We start from the raw sequence: 26,367 nt of genomic DNA, 5'->3' as shown, positions 1-26,367 counted from the left end.
TGGAAATGTTTTGAGCCAGTTGTCTAGCCATCACAATTTGGCTTGTGTCAAAGTGTCTTGGATTCTTACACTCGCATATTTTTTCTGCTTTCAACACATCACCTTCAATAATTGACTGTTCACTTGCTCATTCAGCTTCTCCTCATTAGCCTACTCCTCTCAATGAGTTGATGATAGCTAAGTTGTGCTGTTTTAAAAGATGCCTATTATGCAAAGACTTGACACTCTGAAAAGCTCTGTTTCGAAATAAAAATGGTTATTTGCATAACGCCATAGAAGAACTCGAAAAATTGTGGAATACTCTTAATAATAAAGAACCTTTTAAAGGTCTACAGTATCATCACATCATGTACACTGTTCAAAATATAAGAACTGTGAGGGCCTTTTTGAAGTTCTGCAGTTTGAAACTGTGGAGACATCTTATAAGGTGCTTTCAAAGAACATTTTTCATCTAAAAACCTTTTCTTGAAGGTTCCTCAAAGCACCTGAATGGATTCCTCCACAGTTTCAAAATAAAACAACCTCCAAAATAGTTCCTCAAGGTTCTTATATTTTTAACAATGGACATTTAAAGGTTCTTCACACTCACACGTCTCTATTAACATTGTGTTTTTTATGGAACCAAACAAGGTTCTGTTGCATCAAGAAGTTAATTTCTGTAAATGACAACTATGAGTTGACAAACATTTTACAGAACCTCCACATGAAGAAACCCCTACATTTTTAACATTCTTTAAACGTATAAAAAGGTTCTTCACAGTCACACACATTTCTATTTCAAACATGGTTCTTCAGGGCCTCAAAAGTGTCTCTTGTATTGCATCACTCTCTAGTGTTTCAACAGTATTAAGATATTGCTGCGACTCAAACTGCTGCAGATTTATTGTCATAAACAGAAGACATGTCAGAGACCACATTGGGGACATGTAACGGTTATTGCAGTTTCATCTGCCTGCCTTTAGACAAGAATAGCGCTCAGTGTTCATAGCTGCCTTTGTAAGGCTACTACACTACCACGGCTGTTATTTCAGAACCTTTATTACTTTTTTATTGTAGTGATTCAGCCTACTGGATAACATTGCATCGATGCACAGCAACACAGATCCTTCTCTGTAAGCAACAGATATGCTTGATACCTCTGAAATAAGATCCTGTCTTGCTGTAACAATCAAAATAATCTTCTGCTAGATAACCAACTTGGTTGTCTCAGCATATGCGATTGCGTAACAACAACCATGAACAACAGAGTATTTTCTCAGAGTTGGGCGAGAAAGTGGCGAATGACAAGTGGCAAAGAGTTTTCACCTACTTTAACACTGTAACCAGTTAACAGGAAGCTACGCTATGGCTGATCATATCTGTCACTGGGTAAAACACTAAGAGCCGCATGATTTCAGAGCATGACCTTAGTTTGACTCAATATCAGCTCATTACATATCAGGTGAGACTGTCTCTAAATGCAAACCTGTGCAGCGAGGCTTCCCCTTCTGTCAGTTTCACTTCGCCTGTATTGTTTATGTGTGTGTGGGATGGTGGTTAGATCTATAGGAAAATCTGAGTGAGTGTCAGCAGCAGGCTGCCTCGGTGGTCCCTCAGCTGATTGAGGGAATGCAGGAGCAGCTGAGAGAACAGGAGGAATGCACTACACCAAGCTGTCTCAACAAATGTGGGGGGGGGGGGGGGCACAAATACTGATAGTTTTTTTTTTTTTTTTTTACCACAATACTGAAGAGAGACGGTATTACAATATTGTTATATATATTATAATAATATGGAAGGCCTATCTTTAACTCCTTTTGCTACGTGACATGTATTACACCATAAAGATTACTAATCGGTAACTACATGCAAAGCGATGCAAACTGGCTGAGGTGTCTCAAAGTTATACCAGTGAGGGGAAACAGCCAGGAACCACCGGTGGCCCCATCGTCGTCAAAACCCTCATATCTCCAAAATGAAATGTTGACAGAAAAAGAAATTCCCATTTGAATGGGAATTTTTGTAAAAAAAAAAAAAATTTTGTTTGTCACTTTGGAGCATTTCTGTTGACACACAAATACAATGATATACTGGTATTAGTATGATAATAGTACCGTAGACTTCCCCACTCCTTTTTTTTTTTTTTACAGTTATAGCGTTATGATAATAACACATGTATGTATAGTACCGCCACGCACTGTTGTCCATCACCAGCACAGCCTCTAATCAAGTTTCCTTTTTTTCTGTACATCTAAACCCATCCATCCACACATGTATTCTGGACAAAACGAAAGTGAAGTAATCCTCAGATAGACGTGAGCGTGAAAATCATGCGTAACTTACCTTAACACCTGGGTGAATAGTCGTTTAACGTTGCCAACGCTGTTATTCAGTCCCGGGGGAGAGAAATCAGTAAACGAGAGCAGCTCTGTGCTGTTTCACTCAGCTGTTGAGTGCACGCCTGCCTGCCTGTCTGTCTTACCAACGGGACATTTGCTATGATGGCTTCGTTCAGCCAATCAGCAGCTTCCCACAACAAACCGGCGGCCAATGGGAGGCGAAAGCAAAGCAAAGTGCAGAGCGCGCATCCTGCTGGCCGCCTCACCCCTGTACAACCGTCTGAACCATCAAATAGTCGCCAGAAATTTCGTTTATATAAATACTGGAGTGTTTATTCATCCCTTCTGACCAACAAATAAAATAAAAAAAACATTTCGAAAATATGACTTTTATTTTGTTATACTTGATACACCCGAGACTTATTAAAGCATTAAAAAAAAACTAAAACATATAAAACTCAACATTGTTTAAGCCATTCTACTCTTGAATTGCTTTTAAAATTTTACTTAAATAATTTCAAAGGGCAAAGATAATCCACCAAGCAGCAGAAACCCTGTATCTGATTGTTTTTGTATTTGTCCAATTAATTTGTATTTGTTTATTTATCTTAGATTTTTAAATAATATAAAAACGAAGTCTCAAAAACTCCTATACCTATGAAATATGACACAGTTGGCTAAGCCGAGCTGATTGGGGGGGGTACTTGAGTAACTTGAGTAAAAGTGTCTCAAAAAATCTTCATTTTTATTGTTTTTTATTTGAATATGTCATTGGAATACAGCAGTTTCTCTGTGCAGAGTATTAACAGTACATGCTGAATGTGTCTGTATGTGTGAAAATGAAAAGTAAGTTAGCTTGGCTGCAGTGTTACCAGGCCTTCTTGTCCTCTGTGTAGCATTTTGTACTTTCATTAAAACACTGCTACCTAAATTACCACAAATTTACTGTCAAAAACAAGAGACATTTCATAGACCACATGAGGGACAAACTAACTGTTACTGCAATTTTATCTGTCTGCTTTTAGGCAAGAATGTTGCTCAGTGTTCAGAGTTGCCTTTCAAAGGTTATTACGGTACCTTAGCTGCTATTTCAGTATATTTATTACTTTTGTTTTGTATGTTTCTGAGTCTTCCAGACATTAATACACTGATCCCTCTCTATGCGCAACAGATACATCTAATGCCTAATGCTTGTGTAAAAGTGGCTAAAATGTCAATTACATGTTCTGTTTTGTTTCCTGAACAGACACTTGAGGTTAAATTCACTTATATTCAAATACATTCACTTTCCTAGGATAACAATGTTCCTTATTGGTCTAGAAATGGAGTCTGGGGTCAGGTGTATGGGGGCAATGCAACCTAAAACAACTTTTAATCATTTTCCGCTTCTATTCCTGTTGTTTTGGGAAGCTACGTTTAGTTCCACTGGAGTCATTATTTCACTAAATGAATGTGATTTTTTGTGCTGATCTACCCCACCTTTGGTAAAATGATTACAATGCTAGAAAATATGCAGTGCAGTTCAGCTAAAACTCTTTACTGATTGGTGAGGAGCCACTAAACAACACTGGGAAACTGGAGTTAACACTAGAAAACATGATTTATACAACATATCTATGTTACAGTTATAAATTACTGAGAAGCTTCTCTCTCTGCATATGTCAAGCGCTTTTCCAAGACCTTTGTGTTCACTCTGTGCATCATCAGAAACTGCCCATTCAGATGAAACACTGGGATGTCGTACTTGTATCTGTCGTGCCACACACTGTTCTCCGGGAGAGTGATGTCGACCTCCTGCAACACAAACTTAACAAGGCAGACAACAGTGTGAAAGTGCTGGAGATGCACACAATCTAGTAGAATTCAAAGCCGCTCAAATGTAACACTAACTGGGTGCTGTACTTGAGCTCACCTTGTGTTTATATGGTTCGAGCTCTTCTTTTGCTTCGTCACATAAAGGACATGGATCCTGCAATGAAGATTACAATCTGCAAGTTGTGTGCCACAGACATATGAGACCTCCTCGAACAACAACTAAGCCAAATCCAGCTGAATTTACCTTAGTGAACAGAGTTATAACGGGTAAGGGCCTCTGTGAACAGCAGCTCCTGATGAACTGATGATTCCTTGTCTGTTGCAGAAGTCTTGGGAGCAGGGTGAGCATGTCTGGAGGTGCAGTAGATCCTTAACATGAAAAATGTGCTGACTCTGATGTTAATTACCCAAACATTTGGAGTTATTGCTCCAAGCTATGCATGATACACACACAGTGTCTTTTTAAGCAGCTAAGGTACTTAGTGGTTCAAGTGAACACACCAAAACCATCACAACAGAGAACCAGATCTGCAATGCATCTCACTGTTTGGCTAATTAGCTAGCCAGCTATACACATTAACACTTTCACACCTGTCATTTCTCATATTTTTTCGTTGTTGTTGTTGTTACAGGTTTTGGAAAGCACTGGCATCTCTTAACATTGAGGGTGGGTGAACCGATACTGAAGTACTGATATTTCTAGTCCTGATGCTACATAATAGCAGGTTATTTTAGGGTTTTCATCCACATACTTCACAAAAAAATAAGCATTATCCAACTGCAACAGAGCTCCCCCCTACAGTTGTAGAGTGTAATTCACTTCTACATCTCACATTGATATAGGACTCTAGTTATGCAGTTCTGGCTAGAGGAATCATGCAGCTCCACCAAAGTTACATAAGGCAGCGTTCCGGACAACAGAGGCGACATTCTGCCTATTAAAATGAAGCTGTTATTTTAAAGTTCAATTGCCAAGAAGTCACAAGAGGTACAAAAATACGCTATATGGACAAACGTATTAGGACACCTGCTCATTCATTGTTTCTTCTGAATTCAAGGGTATTAAAATAGACTTTATCCTGCTTCTGTCTGAGTAACTGCCTCTACTTTCTAGGAACAGCTTTCTACTAGATTCTGGAGCATTGCTGTGAAGAGCTCGATTGCATTCAGTGACAACTGAAGTCAGGACGTTGGATGATGACCACCTCACCTCATCCCCAACATATCCCAAAGGTATTGGGTGAAGCACCATCCATCAACCCAGAGAACACAGCTCCACATGTCAATGCAGGGGATTTATACCCCTCTAGTCCACGCCTGGCATTAGGCATGGTGCCAATAGGTTCATGTTTATCTCAGTAGACAGACATTGCCAGGGATACTGAATAAGTCGAAATATTGAACTCCTACACAACATGCATGAAATTAGGCTAATATGAGATATGTATAATTGGCTTGCCTCCAGTTAATCAAGTCTAAAATAAAACGGCACAAATAAAAAAAAAAGGCTGAGTGACATCAAAAGCTTCTTTTCAGCTGACCAATCAGAATGAGGAGACACTTCAGACAGGCTGGTGGTTTCCCATAGCAACAGCAGCAAAGATGCAGACAAACGACGAGTGCTAGTTGAAAGACTGGGACAAGGAACGTCTGTTATTTAAGATAAAAGCTATTTTATCGGGACAAAGATGATTTTTTATTTAATGTTATTAGTTAAATATAATTTTGTTTTTACTTTAATACAAATAGCTATTGATAGGGGTGTACATTTATTTATATACTATGGTTCAATGCAATTCAATTTAGAGGACTGTATACAGTATGGGAGCTATGGACAAAGTGTGCATGTGGCATCGCATTTCACAACCTTAAGCTGGAGCCATTAGCAAGCAAATTTTAATTTTAATGGCGTTATGGATTTATGTGTATCGCTATGCTCATTTTATGGTAGTTGTTTTTTGGCTCTCTTCCCTCCTTCTGTCGATAGCTCACACACATTTAGTTTTCTTTTCTTTGTCTATTCTTAATCTCGCACGGTTCTGTTTGCAGTGAAACCACAGAAAATAAACAACTAGTTCAGAGACATTCTGGCCCTTTTCCAGCCTTTTTCCATTTTATTGTAACTCATAAAATCATGGTGGATCGGATAAGGAGTGTCTGCATTGTTCAACAGTCAGGGAGGACTATACAAACAAACTAGGACAAACAAGCTGTAACCCACTGCACCACTGCCTGTTCAGATTAAATTAGCTAAACAAATAATTAAGCCTAATGAATTTGATTTATTTATTTTTTTACCGTTGTACCGAACAGTGAGGTCCAGGAGCAGCCTTCCCCTCACTGCAGAACATCTACCATAACAGAGTCACCAGGAGAGCCCACAACATAATCAGGGACAGTACACACCCCCAGCACACACTCTTCACACTTTTACCTTTTACGCTACAGGAGTGTGAAGTCCAGGACCACAAGACTCACAAACAGTTTCTACTCACAGGCCATCAGGCTTGTGAACACCTCACGCACTACCTCTCCAACCCTTCCTATCTGAACTGGTTTTAACTCTAATCTGATTTTAACTGCACCTTACACTCACTGTACTGCTGCTGTCAGAACACTGTTTACATTCGATACTTGCACACTATTGTTTACATTTCTTACTTGCAACCTGCACTTTATAGCTGCTGCTCTTCATACTTGCTCATATTTGCACATAAAAGCATATGTAACTTTTATTTTATTTTTTTTAATTGTAAAAGGGAAAAGTTTACTTAAATTTTATTTACTTCAACTTATATTATTATACTTTATTTATTTTGTATGTATTTTTTATTATTATTTGTTAATTTCCTTTTTGTTATCTTTATCTATTGGTGAATGGAGGGACAGCAAAGTAAGAATTTCATTGTACAGCGTAACTGTCTGTTTCTGCTGTGCATATGACAATAAAACTCTTGAAACCGTGGTGTGAACCGAACCGTGACTTTGTTGAGGGGTGTACCGTTACACCCCTCCCATGTAGTGAATATACTGCCCCTTTAAGTGTGTGACACTTGACTGCTGTTATTTCCATTTTCTTATTTTTTTGTTTAATCAATAATACGAAAAGCAGTGGGCAGCAATTTATCAAACGTACCCAAATAAGCCAAACGATCCTAACCTGCTACGTGCTGAACCTCGCTTAACCTGAGAGGGAAGTGTGCTCGTCCACGTGGGTCTGCAAAACCAGCTGAATTCAGCGTGACGTCTGCAGACGTGTAGCCCAAACCTACGAGTATCGACCGTAAATCCTTCGCCACACCGGATATAAAATATAACGCACTGGGTTAATCCGGGAGGAATTAGATCAAGGTTATAAATAGCAGCACCGATTGCGTAGGCTGGAGTCCACATACGCAATACTGGGCTGTGGGCAGTATTTTTAGCGCTGCATTACGTCCTAAGAGTGACAAATATAAACATATCCACAATCGCGACCCTGTACTTTTCAAGACAAAACGGCACCCAGCTCTGACAAACTGGACTCCCAGAACCAGAACCAGCACCAGCTGCAGCAGCACGCTGTGAATGAACAGTCCGGGTTCCTGTAACTCACCTACAGAGCGCCGGAAACGCGGGGGTTGACCGGCTGGCGTAGACTGCTTTCTATTGGAGGACAGGAACTCGACTTCCTCTCAGGGAAGATATTCCTATTTGAGGAGAGAGCTGTCAGCTGGGAGCGAGGTTTATGCGCTAAAATTAAATATGTCTGATATCTGCTGTCTTTTAAAAATGTTTGTTGAAGTAAATGTCTTCACTTAATGGAGATATAAAGTAAGATATCCGGGTTCATTGGTAAATTATCTACCAATTGTGCATAATATTGTTTTACTAATACCCGCGCTGTTTACTCTCCCATATGACCTGGACCCACCAGGCCGAGTCCAAAAAACAGCCACAGCCCTAGCAGCACTAATCTGGTCCACGCTCATCATTTATCAGTAAATTTTAGAAATGTAGCCCAATTCTGAATGTTTAGATTTAGCCTCTTAAACTGTAGGCTGTAGATAAATGGTAGCTAGTTGCAGTTTTGTAGACTAATGTATATAATAGCAAGTTTCCATGATGGATTCATGCAAGCAGCAAATTTCAGAATAGAGTAATGAATAAACCTGTGAATGCATATGAAACGCATGAATACACCATAACCTGGACGTGACAAGACCCAAATATTTCGTTAGTTTTTTCAACGTGTACTAATCCCATAACACCCAGAACTATGACTAGGGTCCGTTTATGTATTGGAACCACATAAAGTGACAAAAAAGGTATCAGCACATCTAAATCCAGTGTATCTTTACAAATGTAGTTGAAATTAAAATAAACAAAAGCAAAAATAAATACATTTTTGGACGTTGGAAGTTTTCTAAACTTAAAACGCCCCAAATATCTTTAAGGGCAAAACCAGCCCTTATAGCGAAGCATGAACACACCGCAGTTCAGTGCAGCAGTGGAGTGTATTCCAGCTGCTGTGTTGCTGTCAGATCAGTGGGTTTAGTGGGCTATTACGAGATTATCAATCCAGACCACTGTTACATAACATCTGTGGCAGTAGGGGCTGGTCTATTTTGGTCGTGTACACGCGGGAGGTTGAGGTTAGTACTACTACAGCGCAAGCAGGACTTAATAACAGCGATGTGACGCACATGCGTGATTCGGCCGAGTTTGTTTGGGTTCTGAGCGCCACGTGGAGCAGCAGCAGTGCAGCAGCGTCTCCAGACACAGGTGGGTCCAGCACGCTCACAGTAGATTACTATTTAGGTAATAAATGTATGGATTCATTTATTCAAATTTGCAGATTGATTTCGATTGTTAATGTTCTCCATTGTCATTTTCTCGGCTTGGCCAGACAGACTGCACACTGCTGTGGGATGTCTCCATTCTGCGGAGATGAGCAGCTCTCCGGATGATTACCATATCACAGTCCCGCCTCCGTTTGAGAACCTGGAAGATGAGAAGTACCAGCCGTTTCCTCCACCACTATCCCCGACTTGTGCCCAGCTCTTAGAGAACTGTCTTGGGACCTCAAGCCAATCTCTGGAAGAGGGTAGGTTTATACTTTACCATATCATCTTTATGAAGCTATATGATGTTATGTTTATGATGTTATCATCATCAAGTAACCTAATGCTATTTTTTATCTTCAGGAATTCAGGCCACTCATAGTAGCTCTTGATAGTATATCTTATTCTTTGAACACAATCAGAGAACATTATTCTTAACATTATGAACATTATGTAATACAGAGCTTTGCTACATTTCCTTCCACTTCTCTCACACATCCAGAGCAGAAGATCGGTGGCTTACTCTTGTCTCAGATGGAAGAAGAGCCGGTGATGCAGAGGAATATGCCTCATGCTGCTCTGGATGTAAAAAGGTTATTGAAATAATACATAATATAATATCTTTAAATATGTTATATACTTAATTACTACATAATTACAATGGTAGTCGGTTTGTGAGCATTATATATATATATATATATATATATATATATATATATATATATATATATATATATATAATTATAATATATTTATAATATTGTAAAAAAAAAAGTCATATGTTTATAACTGTGTGATCATTAATTCTAAATCTAATGTGCCATTTGTTCAAAGTATGAGGGCTTTGATTGTGGACATTTTAAATATTGTACAATACTGCCCCCTACAGGGCTTATGTGTATTAATGACAAATGATTACAAATAACCTTTTGTATTTTTTATTAATTCGCAGGCTTGTGTCTGAAGATGGAATACCTGCGCTATGGGATGTTCTCCACAACACAGCATTTAAAGGACAAGGGCATGAGGTGAGACCCCTGTGACAGTACATTTTATACCAATGTTTCTAAAAAGACGCAAAAAAAGGCTTCTAATTTGGAGCAAATAAACATGAACCTATTGGCCCTATGTCAGGCGTGGGCTAGAGAGGTTTACAGCCACTACATTGATCTGTGGAGCAGTGGAACTGTGTTCTCTGGAATGATGGTGGTGCTCCATCCAGTACTTCTGAGATGAATTGGGGAGTTGAAGATGAGGTGGGATGGTGATCGTCCTCACTGGTGCTCCTGAATGCAATCAAATCCTTACAGCAATGCTCCTAAATCTAGCAGAAAGCCTTCCCTGGACAGTAGAGACAGTTACTTTAACAAAAGCAGGAGAATAGCCTTAATTTTGGAAGAAACAATGAATGAACAGGTGTCCCAATACCTTTTGTCCATATAGTAGTAGCTTAATTGTTGTTGCTTTATAATTAACATGAGTTACTGAATTAGATGCATTAGAATGAATAGCTTAATACCTCCAGAGCTTAAGGGGTTAATGTATTATGATGTATTTGTTTTATGAATGAATATGTGTTAAGCCTTTCCAGGATGTAATGTCTAATCTGCAAGTATTAAGTTCTTGAGATGTACACAGCCCATGCCTTTCCCGAAAGCAGCCCATATGGTGGGTTTGCACTGAGCAGTTGGGTTGCCTATAATACAGGATGCAGTATGTGTTGTTTGGGTATTAGGGATGGAGTGACGTGCCTCTGCTGTTGCATTATGCTAAAAAATAGGAATTCACAGTGCTTTATTTCAAATGTGTACATCATTTCAACAGCAGTAAGTATCAATGCACATTAATAAATAAATGAATATGGCACAATAATAAATAAAGTTCCTATGTACTGGTTTCATCAGTGCATTTGCAGACATTTTCCCCACTCAAACCACTTACACAGTCAGCAGTTCCAGCAGCGATGTTCCTAGTATGAGTGTATAGGTGTAATTACAGGCACCTACAGAGTTCAGTGGATTAGGGCTGTGTGTTACATTCTGGCCGTCTGTATCAGTTTTAACTTTACTCTAATTCCTCCGTTGCGTAAGCAGTAGGGCCAGGTGAGTGGTAAAGTGCTAAGTCTCTGTCTCTGGTGTGCTGCGCTCTACCCTAATCCCACTCTGTCCTCACAGCTGTCACTTACACCCAGTAAAGTGAAAGTGCACTGAAATTAAACTGATCCCAAACATTTACATCAGAAGGATTAGGTTCAGGCCTTGGTCTGCCTTTAAATAGAACCAGTTTGTGTGTCAATCACTGTGCTCCATGTGCCATTATAGGCTTAGAACCAAATATTTTCAGTATACAGAGACCGCCTTGCTACTGTGTCTTACAGGTGGGAATCGTTGTGTGTTTAACCATTTCAACTGCAGGCTTAGTGCCCAAATGTTTGTGGACACCCCTTTAATGATTGCATTCAGCTACTTTAAGTTGCACCCATTGCTCACATAGATGTGCAAATGCACACACACACATTTACACTGCTTGTCTAGTCCCTGTAGAGAAGAACTGACAATAGAATATGACTCTCTGGAGCAGCAAAACATTAACCAATTGGCACCATGCCTAATGCTATAACCCCCCAGCTTTAAGCTGTGGAAATGTTTTCTGGAATGATGGTGCTCCTTCCAAACTTTTGGGATGAGTTGGGGAGCTGGGGATGAGGTGGGGTGGTGGTCAACCATCAGTCTGACCTCATTAAGGGTCTTGTTAACGAATGCAATTAAATCCTCACAGTAAAGCTCTAAACTCTAGTAGAAAGACAGTTACTCCATCAAAAGCAAGATAAACTCTTTTTAATAGCCTTGATTCTGGAAGGAACAATGAATGAGCAGGTGTCCAAATACTTTTGTCCCATTGAGCCCTTAAAAAAACAATCATTGTTACACACAGGCAGAAGATCTCCATATTCTCTTGTGTGAAATTGAACGGTGGGGTCAACAGCTGTATCCAGAAGAACCGTTTGAAACCCTGGTCAGCCAGCTTGAAGATGTAAGTGAGCATCCATCAGTACAGGTACTGTTTTGGTTTTTCACTGCTAGAACATGGCTGTGTTTCAGGGTTTTACAGTGTACTGTGCATTAAAATGTGATTTGTCAGCGCTTTCAGATTGTGCCACACTTTCTCATTTTTTTGTTTTTACATCAAACCTTACCATCAGACATGTGTCCAGGGTTTACATCGGAACATGGTGACCCTGTGTGATCAGTCTGGGTCAGGCGGCTGCAAAGACACATGTAAGTAACCAGTTATACAGTGCACAACAGATGTTTCCCACTTATTATATTTCTTCTAATGTCTGGTTAAGTTTGCTTCAGAGTCAAGTCCTCTGGACTAAGTTTATTTTTCAATCTTAAACAGGTTGCACTGTGGGAAATGTAGTCAACCCTCACGACAAAAGGACCCTCCTGTAACCTAAAATACAAGGTCCTCTATCTCTTTCAGCTCTAACATTTCATCTGTTATCTGTAATAAAACAAGAAGAACTAAGATGCTCTGATCGTTTTCAGATGTCCCAAATCTACCGGTCCAGTGTGAGAGGATGTGCTTCTTCTGAAGAACAATTAGTTTCCTAAATCAGAGGCCACCGAAGGAAGATTAGGCTTTTCTGTATGTTCTTGACTTGTTTTGTTCTAGACCAAAGAGAAGTCTGGGACTAGGGGTGTAACGGTACACAAAAATCATGGTTCAGTTCACACCATGGTTTGGACCTCTTGGTTCAGTACCAGTGCGGTACAAGGAGGGAAAAGACATAGGACTATCCCAGGTGTCTTTTCATTTAATTTGAACAGACAGATGTACAATTTACAGTTTGCTTCACCTGGTGCCGTATAGTCCCCTATGAGGTAGTCAGCACAGCCTGTAGTGTGTTAATTAAGCTGTAAAGTGTAATTAAGCTGAACACGGGCACAGAAACAGAGCAACATATTGTACTCATCTTGTTGATAGTTTCAGTCGATTCACATCCAGAGGTGAGAAACAGTGTCTGAGTCCCTCTCTACACATGCATTAGCAACAAAGAGAGGGATGAGAGAGAGAGGTGGAATCACAGTTCCCACAATAACTTGCAAATCCAACAGTTTACAGCTGGAGATTATCTATACTACTACCACCACGGGGGCCACCATACTGTGGACGGGTTAATGTGAATACAAGTACCGTTACACCCCTAGCTTGGACTACACAAAACTGTCTCACAAACGTAAAGACTCTACAGAATTGATTTGCTGTCATTACTGGTGATTTCATTATAAACATGCTTTCTGATCCAGTAATGTCATCTTTGAGCTTTTTTTCCAGTGTCCAAGTGTCCAAAGAGCTGGAAATAGCAGCACCATTTCTCAAACTGGCACTTTTCAACCATGAGCTTTTCTGCTTAGTGTTAATAATTTTAATAATAATAAATAATAATAAAATAATAATAATAATAAAATGGGATTTCATTTAAGAGGCCTACAGAATAGTTTATAGAATGGACAGAATAACGTCAGGGCCCATGTAGGAAGCCCTACTGGGTCCCTGTAACGACACATGGACAAACCCACTTAGAGCCCATGTTCCACCCATGGGAGCTCCACATGAGCATGTTGGCTGAGCTGCTTCCTGAACAATTAGCCCATGCACACTGCTAAATAAATTTTGTGGGTTTCATGAAGGATGTGTCCCATGACCTCCTCTCCAGTTCTGGAACACAGAGTATAAAGTAGACTTTCACCTCAATCACTGGTGGTTCTGTATACACACAATTCAGGACAGCATTAAGAGGATGAAATAAACTAGTTAAACTACTTGTTGATACAAGAAATACATTATTAGGATAAACAGATGTAACATATGATTACGGTGTTGAAAGGAGGGTTGTGGTTTTAAATGGAGGAAGAAATGGAAGAGTGAGGGGTGTAATGAAATGCTGGCCCTTTAGGTGTCCTCCATCCTGTCCAGGAGAACCTCCCACACAGCCATGGCCACAGCTTCAGGACCTTCATGCACAGACTTCTCCATGGTGAAGATCATTTCTAGGCATGCATCATTACAATTTGAGAGACAGAGGGTAGGAAAAAAGTGTGCTGTGATCTCTTGTGATAACTTCTGAGTGGTACCTGGATGAGGAGCAGGTACTGGTCACCCCTTTTAGGCTGCTTTGCTTAGTGGTTGCAGAGAAAGGATACTGTGGTCAACAGAAGATCGAGAAATCCTCCTGGCCTCTGATAATGTGAAACATGGAAAAAATATATCAAAAACTCTGCACTTCACACTACCTAAGCCAAGGTCCATCACAAGGCAAGGCTTGAGTGAGTGTAGGTATGGCTGAGATGTTTTACCCCGACAAGGGTAAACTTGCGCTGTTGATGACCACTAGATAGGGCACTATTAAAAAATTAGTCTTTATATGGGTAATATATAGATGATTCCTAAGAATATTTCACACCATATGAAATAATGGTAATTGAAATGAGTGCAATAGAAAGAGCATTTCAATGATATGAAGTCGTCATTGTTGAGACGAAAAAGAGACGAAAAGAGGCATAAATCTTAATCACTTTTACAAATTACGTTTAAAATATTTTTACACTTAAAGTTAGCTTTATTTTTTCTTTGTTTTGCGCACCGTGCGTAAAAACGCATCCGACGCGTAATTAAGCGCACCGCGCGTAAACGCCCTAGAGGCCACTCAAAATCACATCAGCTATAGAGAAAAACAAACACGTGACTACATCTCAGGTGATTAATTACAACATATTAATCTGAATAATGGATCTGGACCCCGTCAACCTGAACAGTTCAGAGTAACGCGAGATTCTTTTTGGCACACAGTCCACTAACACTGCTGTTTGGTTTATTTAAACTGATCTTAATCTTTATTTTAAAGTGAACTCCTAAATCTGAATCACTTTTACAAATTAGGTAAATTGACCTGATATGTAATATGAATCCTCTGAAAGTGAGATATATGGACTGACTAAATAACTTCTTGGCTATTCATTTTTCAAAGGGTTTTAAATGGTTCTATAAAGACATTTGGTGTTTTTATATTGCATCCCCCACATAAACCCTCCCATTTCACACATTGTGGGGAACCTGTTGTAAGATGTGCCGGATGGTGTTCCGGCTGCTTTAGGATGTGCCGGTTGATGTGCTAGCAGCTTTAAGACGTCCAGGTTGGAGTTCTGCTGACAGCTTTAGGATGTGCCGGATGCTGTGCCAGCTGCTTTAGGATGTGCCAGATGCTGTGCTGGCTGCTTTAGGATGTCCCAAATGGTGTGCCGGCTGCTTTAGGATGTGCCGGATGCTGTGCCGGCTGATTTAGGATGTGCCAAATGGTGTGCCGGCTGCTTTAAGATGTGCCAAATGATGTGCCGGCTGCTTTAGGATGTGCCAAATGATGTGCCGGCTGCTTTAGGATGTGCCGGATGCTGTGCCGGCTGCTTTAGGATGTGCCAGATGCTGTGCCGGCTGCTTTAGGATGTGCCAAATGGTGTGCCGGCTGCTTTAGGATGTGCCAAATGATGTGCCGGCTACTTTAGGATGTGCCAAATGGTGTGCCGGCTGCTTTAGGATGTGCCAAATGATGTGCCGGCTGCTTTAGGATGTGCCGGATGCTGTGCCGGCTGCTTTAGGATGTGCCAGATGCTGTGCCGGCTGCTTTAGGATGTGCCAAATGCTGTGCCGGCTGCTTTAGGATGTGCCAAATGGTGTGCCGGCTGCTTTAGGATGTGCCGGATGCTGTGCCGGCTGCTTTAGGATGTGCCAAATGCTGTGCCGGCTGCTTTAGGATGTGCCAAATGGTGTGCCGGCTGCTTTAGGATGTGCTAAATGATGTGCCGGCTACTTTAGGATGTGCCAAATGGTGTGCAGGCTGCTTTAGGATGTGCCAAATGGTGTGCCGGCTGCTTTAGGATGTGCCGGATGCTGTGCCGGCTGCTTTAGGATGTGCCGGTTGGTGTGCTAGGTAGCCTCACCTACTACTCCGCGCGTCGCCTGTCATCGGCCTCCGTTACGGATCTTTGGCAGTGGAAGCTGCAGGCCCAGGCGCGAACAGCAGAGGGCGCCAGCTGATCGCCATTCACACAGGGATGTTCATCCTCGAGAAAAGGAGCGTTTCTGAAGCTTGACGCAAACTGCTCAGCTCCTCGTTATGGGTGTCGTTTGCACACTGTACTGGACACGGAGACTTTTTATTTTATTGTAAAATGATTTTAAATGATTTACATTGTATCTGTGTGTCTGTTATGCTAAAAAAAAACTTTATTCGTGTGTGTTCGTGTGGTTTTATTTACCAAAAACATTAATTAATTTATAAAAGACAAATTTCCACCTCCACCTATTTCTTTTAGAATTTCTGTAGTGTTTTTTGATATAATATTTTCTACATAATATTTTGTCAAGTATATAATTATTATGTAATGTAATTTAATTTATATAAACAATTTACAAATTAGTAAAATTATTTTGCACAAAGATTTATTATGATTTAATTTAATTATTAAGATTTATTATTTACAGATTAATAATGGGCCAATTTTATATAATTTCAGCCCATATAGTATATTTGTGTACACTTATGTCTATCACTATTTATTTATTTATTTATTTATGTAAATGAGGCTGCTTGTGTTCCCTGTGATCTGACTGTCTGTCCTGTGTGTTATATACTGTGTCTCATTCAGTCCAGCCTGAAAAACACATGTTTAGAGGTTATGGCCAGGTCAGGAAACACAGACCCAGCTCTCACCTTCAGCATTCAGTCATCTTCTGGAGAGTGAAACACCAGGGGGCGACATTTCCCTTCGTTTACAGTTTCAGATACAGTGATGATTTAGACGTGTGTAAACGTCCAGAAAAACCGTTTACGTCCACTAAAAGTTGTGCCTAAAGTGTAAGTAAAATAAAAACACACTCTTTCACTTATTCCTCAAAACTGGACACCATCCTGCACTGGATCATCTCACTGAGGCCTCTGTCTACTGGAGTCGCCAGCTCTGCCTCACCGTTGCTCTAATTGGCCGACAGAGCAGTGAGGTCATCACAACAAGCTGCATGGTGTTTTCTCACTTTCTGGGCGCAGGGTCCCGAAAAGCGGTGAGGAGATGCTAACGGGGCGACCCCACAGCTGCTTTCCTCAGTCTCCAAACACATCCACGTCGCGTCGTTTCATTAAACTCGCGCTTTCAGTCAGGTTCTTCGGGGTCAGTGGAAATACTGCTGGAGTTTGATGTCCAGAGCACCTCCTGTCAGGAAGCTGCTCTCCGAGGAACTTTCAGTCAAGTGCAGAGCTTCTCAAAGAGGATCCATGAGTTTGGAGAGGACGAGTACTTTAGAGTAGAACCGGTGAGGCTTGACTATTTCTTTCTTTCTGTCTTTTACTGGTAAAAGGGTTTAATATTAAGCGTTTCAGCATTAAAATATGGAATTATTATCTGGGAATACTTATGCATTGAAACTAAGGAGACGTCAGAAAAAAATGTACAGTAAAACTTTCTTAAATTACCAATAGACGTAAATGTAAAACGATTAGATCGCAAGCCATTTTTATTTGTCCATTCATCATGAAATTTGAGACGATGTAGCTAAATAACTGTCGAAGTCAAATAACGTCCAAAAAGTGTTTTTTTTTTTTTTAGATAACAGCAACGTTATATAACTAATAGCTATTAAGGTGTTAATTAGGCTCATTTATAATAATAAAGTATTCCATATATTATATATATTATATTTATTATATATGTTATATATATATTATATATATTATATTTATTATATATATATATATATATTATATTTATTATATATAAAAGTATATATATATATGTTTTATTATTTTAAAAAATATTATTATTTATTATTTGTATTATTTTTAACACAATTTGACAAGGGCCAACTTTTTAACAGTTATCCAGTTTAGCTAGCACGATTACAGTGAATATCTAATGACTATCACACCTACATTGTGCAGCATTGATATTCAAGCCTGGAAAGTGCTTCTTACCCCCAGACTAATAAAGTGGTTCTTGTTTAAAGTTGAACTGGTTTGTTTTTATGAATGAATGAATATATCATTGGACCAGAGGATTTAACCAGTCAAAAGAAAAGTTGCTAAATCATTGAACTGCTGTTTGTTTATTTGATTGTGCCGCTCGGTTTGTTCTGTAGTAAAGCAGCTTGTTTACATGCAGGGATTTCCACTCACACTGCTTCTGCAACCTGTTCTGCCTCTGATAACGGGGGCAGTTGAAGAATGGCACTTTAGCGATGAGTTAACAAGAAGAATGTGTAACACATGATTGAATTAAGTCGTGCCAGTCAATTCTGCGGGACTGAGCTATTTTCATGGAGGAAATCTTGCCAGTGTCCTCGGGGCATGGTGGTGCAGGAGAAGGGCCCCCGCTGTGTTCAGCTTTTGTCCCTCTGTGGGTTTCACAGTCATGTGACTGGCTTTGAATGGAGGAGCGGACTCTGTGGCCATGGGCGAAAGCTTGTGCTGTTTGATTACTCACAGCATGCACTTGTGAATGTGAGATGTTAAGTCCCTGACACAATAAAAATGAACGTGCTGTGCTCATCATGTATGGTAGATGTGTTGTTGCATGGTCCACCACTTTTGCAGTGGTCTCTGGAGGCCTATCCTAAGCAAATGCAGCTAGAAGTTAGACATGTGGACTTGCTTGTATGGGTTGCTGTCCTGGAAATCAAGTGCCTAGCAAAGTGCATTTGAATAAGTGTACTAAACAGTGTCCTAAAAACCTGCACATTTACATATTTGTAATGTCCAAATGTTTGTGCACAGCCCTTCTAATGATTGCATTCAGCTACTTTAAGTTGCACCCATTGCTGACACATTATCTAGCCCCTGTAGAGAAGTGCTGCCAATAGAATAGGACTCTCTGGAGAAGATAAACACATACCTATAATCCATCATAGGTGTTATATGGTGGTATAATCCAATGCAACCAAATCATCACAGTAATGCTACAAAATCTAGTGAAAAGCCTTCTTCCCTGGGCAGTATAGACAGTTACTCCAACAAAACCAGGATAAACTCCAGGATAAACAGCAGGATTATTAGCCTTGATTTCGGAAGAAACTGTGATTGTCTCCCAATACTTTTATCCATATTGTGTATGTCATTCTGTTTGTCCTACAGCTGTTTATTCTGCCCATATACATTAAAGTGATAAGCCTGGACCACTTTTTGTATGATGTGCAATACAAGGCAACCAGTCAGAACAGAGGAAATGTACATACACCTGTCTTAAAGATACAGTAACAAAAACAGTCTGTTTACCTCTTTAACCCCTCAACACTCCAAGGCTTATTACACACTAATGCATAGTATCCAGTAACGACAGAGACTTCTGTACAAACTGGTGGAGCTATTCTTTATGCTTTGAGATCAGTGTGTGAAGTTGCTTTGAGTTTCAAACTGGGGTCAAACTGCCTCACATGAGTTCTCTTTGGGCCTGTAGTCAATATAGGTGAAATGGCAGGAAAAGGGAAGGGAAACAGAGTGATGGTTATGTTTACAGTTTATGAAAGTATTCAAACTGCAGCATGTTGTCACCACACACTTAAGAAAAATATCAAAAATGCTAAATGATGTGTTTTGAATGAATTAAATCCAGTAAAACTGTACATTGTTTTGATGAGGAACTGAGAATGACAATATTAAGAATTGTTTAGCAAAACATCAACCCTGATCATATTTACATTGTGCAGTTTGCTGGGAGTGGCAGTCGACTCCAGCTGCTTGCAATAAAAGCAGCATTATTCCCTGTCATGATTAAAGGTCTTCTCATCATGGACCTACTTTTCAGTTTTTCGGAAGATAAAAATATGCCAAGCTGTTGCAGATGGTTAAGTTTGGTTTTCAAACGGCAGCATTTTTTTACACAAATTGCTATTCTCATGATACAAAACTTGTGTGAAATGTCGGTTTTCGCTGCTTGTACATCTAAGCTAAGTAGAAACCGACAGAGTTTGGACTGCAGTAAGAATCAGCATTTGGGTCTACACTGAGTGAGGCTTACGTAGTTAGGCAGGACTATAGGAAAACCTCTGTATTTCAGTCGGTAATGACTATTTCAGACAATAGGAAAGCCTAAAACAACTGTTTGCCAGACCGGTTTGCCCCAGACAAACCATGAAAAACAAAAAGGACTCTTAGAGCAGTCATGGATCTATCAGCTGACTACAAACAGCTGTATAGCCTTTGAGGGATGTGGTGGATACCCTCTCGAAGTGTTTTCATTTCATTCACACGCAATTTCGGATTAGAAAAATTGCTTACATTTTGTTACTCCGTTTTTTTCCATGAAAAGACAGATGTTGTTTGGGAGTGCCCTAAAGGAAAGGACAAATGGAGATGTGGCTGACTGACAGGCACACATGTCTGTATTTATTGGCTAGCTCAGCGAAGAGGGCGGGAAGTCAGCGACCTACAAAGACATAGAGAGCTTTCAACTACTCTAACTCAGCCTGGCACTAGCCAAAGTTTCCGGCAATCCAGTGCTCTGGCCTTGTCTGTTCTTGAGCTGAATAAAAACTTGGGTTCCTCAGCTTTGGAAGTGTATTGCTTTGCCAGAGTGGTGGAGACAAAATGTCAGTTATTCCCTTTCTTGGCCTACATATTCTTTTTTTCTTCATTTGTGGTGAGTAGGATGGCTTCCCTGTCCTTGATTCCAGTTTAATGCGTAAGAAAAACACAACCTGAATCCTCCCACAGTCTCTGCCTCTTCAGGCCAATCCAGAATCACATCTGTGTCTAGCAAAACCTTCTAAGGCCTCTTTATAGAGCTCTGTCCTTTCTGAAGAACGTCCGCCGTTTACGACTATCAGCAGGTTTCAGTAGGTGTTGGCAGACCTAAAGAAGAACATTATTGGCACAGTGACGGTCATCCAAGATATTTACTGTGCTTTCAGCTTATGGTGTAGCATCTAGCATGCATGCTATCTATGTATTGGTATTGACTTTACAAGCAGTGTAACCACTTTGTTGTGATGATAATGATCCAGAATCCATCGCTTCATGGAACCACAGCACACCCTTCACTTTATGAAGGCATTGCAGATCAAAGTCCAAACTAAAATAGCTTGGATGCCGTCCCTGCCACCATATTCATTTGTCAAGACCGTTTGGTAGTTGGAGGAAGTGACCTCTTGCTGCTGTCCATGTGTTTAAGTCGCAAGCCACTTGAAGTGAAGTGGGTAATGCTATATTTCCTTCCCAGGCCTTTAAGAGCTCTTAAGGGTAGGAGACATGCTGTATTTGAGTCTAGTAGACACAACGGCCATTTCCTGCCCCCAGACCCATTTGCATCCCCCTAAATGCTGTCTGCAGCTCACACTCGTCTGAGGCCCCCATGTTCTTCCATCGTGGGCCGTCACATTTGTTAAAGCCATATCCTCACGGTCGTGAAATCTGAGATTGGCCTTATAGCACAGAAAGCGTCGGTGTGTACTGTAATTGAATTATGTCTAACGTCTGAGGTGTTTTTGATGCTAGTAAACCCAGAATTAACAGCCAAACTTTTAGATGATTCAATATGAGCAAATGCACCAAGAGCAGCGTCTGCTGTCATTGAAGTGTAAGAAGCCCATCTCATGACACATGCCCAAGGCACCACCTGTCCCAATAAATGGAGAACTGGAGACAGTTTGGAGAAGAGCAGTTTAATGCAGCGTTCTGTTGAGTTTTTAATTAGCCCCCTGAGTTGCTTTGCCCACAGAATGCCCCTCCCTCACTGCCTGCATGCTCTGAAAAGCTCAGGCAGCAACCAGCCTGTGACTTGAAAACCAATTATTCTGGGAGAATTTAGGTTTTTTTTTTTTTTTTTGGAGCACGATTGTGGCTTGGGGTTACACCTGCTACTGTTATCTCCAGGCAGAACAAATGTTTAAAAGAACCGCTCACGCTGTTGTTCTGACCCAGAGCAGTTTGGACAGGTTCACACTTTAGTAGGCTTAGAGTTTTTAAGTCAAGCGCATGGTGGCTCACTTGACTTCGGCAACAGCACTGTTTTGCATTGCGTCCTGATGAGCTTTCTTAAAAGTAAAGGTGCTTCAAATGGATTTTAGGAGAACCACTTTTGGTTCCTTAAAGTTTGACATGTTAGCACTCTATTCCTAACATAGCACTCAATGAACCATTGGAAGCATGTTCTTTTTAAGAGTGAGAGATGACATATTGGAATCAGTGGGTGTTGATACTGACCTGATGTCATTAGAATATGCTGGAACAAAACGGAAACGGGAAAGCCAGAAATTGCACACATTTACATTGTGGCCCCATTCACACTTTAACAAGTGGCCAGCTCAAAGTACAGGAGTGAACGGGGTACAATGCAAGTCAATGACACACTGTAATCCGATCACTCAAACCACATTCAGAGGTGGTCAGAGATACAATAACAAATGAACTAATAGATAAAGTCGATACTTGTGGATTGTGTGCAAGTGAAAGTAGGTTCCTCGACTCGATTAATTAATTATAATGAACACATTTAAAATACCAGTTGTGAGCAGCTATGCATTCTATCAATTATTTGTGATTGGGTCTCCCAAGAAGCGTGTTAATGCCAGCTGTGAATGGAGCCTGTGTGATGTGGTGTTATTAGCTAGTGTTTCATCCTGTGAAGAGTGTTTAAGTAGCTTTAGCATGATTGTTTATTTTTAAACAGTCATCTTAAGGCTTTTAAGCTTAGTAGAGCCATTGTGGGTCAATATCAGCCAATACCCAATTGGTATCAGGAAAGAAGTGTTATTGTGCGCTAAACTGGACGTTTGAAAGTTTGGAAAAGGACAACATGGAGGGAACGGTCAAGTGGCAAATTGAGTGAACACTTGAGTGTAGCAGGTGAACAGTAGATTCTCTCTGTCACTTGTGTTTACTTAAGTGTCCTACACTCTTACCCTAACATGCATCTACTTTCACTGCCAAAACAGAAGGTAACTAGAGGGTTCCTGGTTTCCATTTCCCCCTTTTTCCCTGCCTACTGCTTGCTCTAGAGTTCTGGACTAATATTGTAGTGGGAGGTGAAATTGTTTGGATTGGACAGAACTTGACAGTGGGCCTCAGTTTCTGTAAGGCATCTGGATTTTTAAAGCAGATGGGACATGGCATACTTTCCTTGGTAGATGCTGCAACCATAGTGAATATTAAATATTAGGTATTACATGCTTAGTACATTTGACACACAACTAAAGTCCATGTAAAGCTTCTTAGGTTCCTTCTTGGGTTTACTGAGGATCTACAAGACATCTACATAAACATTTTACAAACCTATACCGACATTTATAAAGGCCTCCTCCAACAATTCTGATGTTATTTCACCCCTGCAACTTTAAAAACTACTGATGCTTGTTCAAATAAGCCATCATTAATGCTCATGTAGGTTGTGTCAGGTGCCATGTAGCCGTACAAAAACTGCCATTCAGTAACATGTTAATTCTTTTAATTTGCTCAAAATAATGTGAAGTAGTGAGAACCTCTATAGTAACTTTAGACTGCCACATCTCAGCAAATCTCTGTAGACTTTAAGATTCTTATTTTACACTACATAATCAGATGAGTATTTGTTAGAAGACAGGAAACCATGGTTAATGTGTTGTAAGCCACAGCAAGCTAAATAATGAAAGATTGACAACAGCAACTGGATTATACATGAAGTAGCAAACTAGCTAGTATACATGCTAACCATAACCGGTAGAAGCACAGATTATAACAATATTCAGCCTTTTGCTTGCATATCATGCTGCCACTCATGTATGCATTAATTTATAGCTGAGGCAAAATTTATCTAATCAAGACAGCAGTAACAGCTCCAATCACATTCTGTGTTCTGTGACTATTGCAGAATGGGCAGTAAAATGGCCAGTATTCACTCTGAAAGTCTTAGATACAACACTGTTCACTGTGTAAAAACATTGTTTTATTCTACAGTATAAAGCAATATACTACAGTAGATTTTTTTACACTGTAACAAATCTATGGCAACTGGGGCTTTACTCCATGCCAGACGTTTTCCATTAAAATACTACTAAGAACTTAACATCCAAAGCTCAGAACAACGCAGTACTTGTTCATATCATTCATGCACTCAGCAGATCCGAGAATAGGGCTATTTGCTATGCATGAGATATCATCTATTTGACCTTTTGGATCCTCAAATCCAGATTGTTCTGAATAATTAGCGTTACTAGTGTTAGAGAGCAAATATTTGGGGATGTTCTGTCCGTCCAGTGTCTTGAGCTTGGACACACTTCACAGAGTATGCCCCCGCTCACGACTGGACTCCAGGCTTCTTCAGGGAACTTGGGCTCTACGTATCAAAGTTCTTTGGTCGGCCCCAAATCCCCCCCGGGCACCCGCTGTGTATGAGCCTTTTCAGACACCACAGCAACACCCTTGTTTGTGTGACCCCCCAGTTGTTGAGGGCTTTGTGGGTGCAGCTGTGTCCAATCAGCTTTGTGAAACCGGAGTGGGCCAGTGCTGCTGTTGCCATCAGCCGCCTGCACGTTGTCCAGAGGAGACCGGCTCTGTGTGCTTCCCCCCAAAGAGTCGTCTTTCAAGAGGTTGTGCAGACTCTGCTGCAACAACAAGTTAGAGCTTCATTTAGCTGCACTGTAAAAATGTTACTACTGCCTGCTGTCAGAGCTTCACTGCTATTGTAGTAATACAAAACCCAGGATCAGAAGGAACTTGCATGGTGCATCTGCGCATGCTAAGCAGATACTATGCCTTATTTCTCTAATGACATTAGACAGTTAAGCATAGACAGCTAAGCATAACATTAGAGTTATGCTTAACTAAAAATATTCTTTTCTGTTTAGTCATTAGTCTCTGGGATACAAGTCTGAGTCAATTCTCAAGTCTCTAGGGTTTGATTGTGAGTCAAATGTTAGCTTTCCGGGGTGTGTACCCAAGTCAAACTCCAATTCTCTGGAATATGAGTCTCAGTCGAGTCTAGAGTCTGTTGGGTGCGAGTTCAACTCATGTCTCATGTCCCGAAGACACAAGTCTGAGTTGAGTAGTGCGTCTCTAGGATATAAGTCTGAGTCAATTCTCGAGTCTCTGAGATACAAGTCTGAGTTGAGCCTCAAGACTCTGGGGTGTGAGTGAGAGTCAAAACTCAAGTCTTTGAGGTGCAAGTCCAAGTCTTTAGGCTCTGATGTACAAGTCAAAGTCAAATTTAGAGTTTCTGGGATATAAGTCTGATGCTAACTGTTCACTAGAATATTTGTCTAGATATTTGTAATGACTGGTAGTACAGTACAGCCTGGGTGGCTAAGGGTCATCAGGGCTAATGCTTTGCAGTGGACGGTTGTACCTAGCATCTGTACAATAGCTTAGATTATGCAAGTTAATGCTTTTCATGCCCAATCTAAGTTTACTAACAGGGTTCTGTTTTAATTTTTTCTGACTTTATTGATTGTGGTTCTGTCTGCAATCAACCAATCAAACAAGAATAATGTAAATAGCTTAACACATCTAATATAAAAAATGCTTTCTCCAAATTTAACAAAAATGCCACTTTTAATGACAACTGCAGTCTCAGAATTATTAAGCATCTTTAGTACTTAGTCAAGCATATTTTTGCTTAATGATGACCTGCTGTATATATGCATAGACAGACATCAGCTTCTGACAGCATATAAGTCTGATGCTAACTGTTCACTAGAAGACTTAAGAGAGTCAAATGTTGAGTAATTAATAGACAATTTTAATTTAGTAGTTTAATGAAGCGTAGCATTGTACAAAATAAACTCCTGTTAAAACCAGTTAGACTTGACACGTCTTTAAATCTTCTAGGAAAGCACTGTAGAAAAGCCTTTAATGTTTTAGATAACCTTAACGGATAGTGACACTAAATATTATGCTACAAACTGTGTACTGTGAAAATGTCTATATAGGACTACACACTGTAAATAAAGTGGTTGAAGGAAAGAGGCAGAACAACTGTGAATGGTTGGTTAGTCTGTAGTTTGTAAAGCAACTATGCTTGCTAAAATTAATCTGACACTACTGTAAGTTGCAGGTGGATGGCATCAGTGACACCTGTAAGACTGAATTAAGGTTGGCAATCTTAATTGAATCAGTTCAAGCTGAATTTTCTCAAAGTTAGAGTTGAGTTGGCAGGCAGTTATGGACAAGTCCAATTCGCTCGCTGAACATGCTATTGCTGTTAATCAACCTTATTAACCTTACTGTCACGTGACTCTGCTCACATTTCTCTTCTCTCCTAAGCATCAATACCAGAAAAGAAACTGTCCATCATTCAATAAAGAGGACTATAGATATTACATTCAGTTATTTCAGACTTCTGCTTCTTTCCCAAAAAAGCATCCCGGCTCAGCTTAGCCACAGTGAATACAAC

At 40.2% G+C, this 26,367-nt stretch overlaps 3 protein-coding genes across 6 annotated transcripts in view; 1 reads left to right on the top strand and 2 right to left on the bottom strand.

Annotated features, from left to right (window-relative positions):
• The window catches only part of LOC140537159 (E3 ubiquitin-protein ligase MARCHF3-like), a 34,960-nt gene extending 32,533 nt beyond the window's left edge, over positions 1-2,427 (bottom strand). The window contains exon 1 of the mRNA XM_072659403.1: positions 2,323-2,427. The gene's annotated coding sequence lies outside the window, so the exon portion shown is untranslated. The remainder of the gene's footprint in view (positions 1-2,322) is intronic.
• A 629-nt stretch (positions 2,428-3,056) lies between these two features.
• On the bottom strand, positions 3,057-7,753 carry c16h5orf63 (chromosome 16 C5orf63 homolog). 3 transcript variants are annotated; one of them, XM_072658590.1, is made up of 4 exons: positions 7,729-7,753; positions 4,378-4,484; positions 4,231-4,287; positions 3,057-4,124 (listed from the first exon to the last, which is right to left on the bottom strand). In XM_072658590.1, the coding sequence occupies exons 2-4, from the start codon at positions 4,480-4,482 to the stop codon at positions 3,951-3,953; spliced, it is 336 nt and encodes a 111-aa protein (XP_072514691.1). In that variant the 5' UTR covers positions 4,483-4,484; positions 7,729-7,753; the 3' UTR covers positions 3,057-3,950. The 3 variants fall into 3 exon arrangements, with proteins under 3 accessions (XP_072514691.1, XP_072514692.1, XP_072514690.1); XM_072658591.1 differs by lacking the exon at positions 7,729-7,753 and adding an exon at positions 7,294-7,712 and having other exon boundaries at positions 4,378-4,502; XM_072658589.1 differs by lacking the exon at positions 7,729-7,753 and adding an exon at positions 7,294-7,712.
• Positions 7,754-17,068: 9,315 nt separating this feature from the next.
• megf10 (multiple EGF-like-domains 10) overlaps positions 17,069-26,367 on the top strand; it is a 68,098-nt gene continuing 58,799 nt past the window's right edge. For both annotated transcript variants that reach the window (XM_072658688.1, XM_072658687.1), the window contains exon 1: positions 17,069-17,326. The gene's annotated coding sequence lies outside the window, so the exon portion shown is untranslated. The remainder of the gene's footprint in view (positions 17,327-26,367) is intronic.

This window comes from Salminus brasiliensis, chromosome 16 (assembly GCF_030463535.1).
Source record: "Salminus brasiliensis chromosome 16, fSalBra1.hap2, whole genome shotgun sequence".
NCBI classification, from domain to species: Eukaryota; Metazoa; Chordata; class Actinopteri; order Characiformes; family Bryconidae; genus Salminus; species Salminus brasiliensis.
Note: the sequence above shows the minus strand (reverse complement) of the source record. Positions and strands in the feature narration are given on the sequence as shown.

Bases quoted from the DNA above. Each gene is read 5' to 3' on its own strand.
- c16h5orf63 (XM_072658590.1), bottom strand. From the start codon at position 4,482: ATGCTCACCCTGCTCCCAAGACTTCTGCAACAGACAAGGAATCATCAG. The intron at 4,288-4,377 runs GTAAATTCAGCT...TCTTCATTGCAG, and splicing joins TTATAACTCTGTTCACTAAG to GATCCATGTCCTTTATGTGA. The intron at 4,125-4,230 runs GTGAGCTCAAGT...TGCCTTGTTAAG, and splicing joins TCGAACCATATAAACACAAG to TTTGTGTTGCAGGAGGTCGA.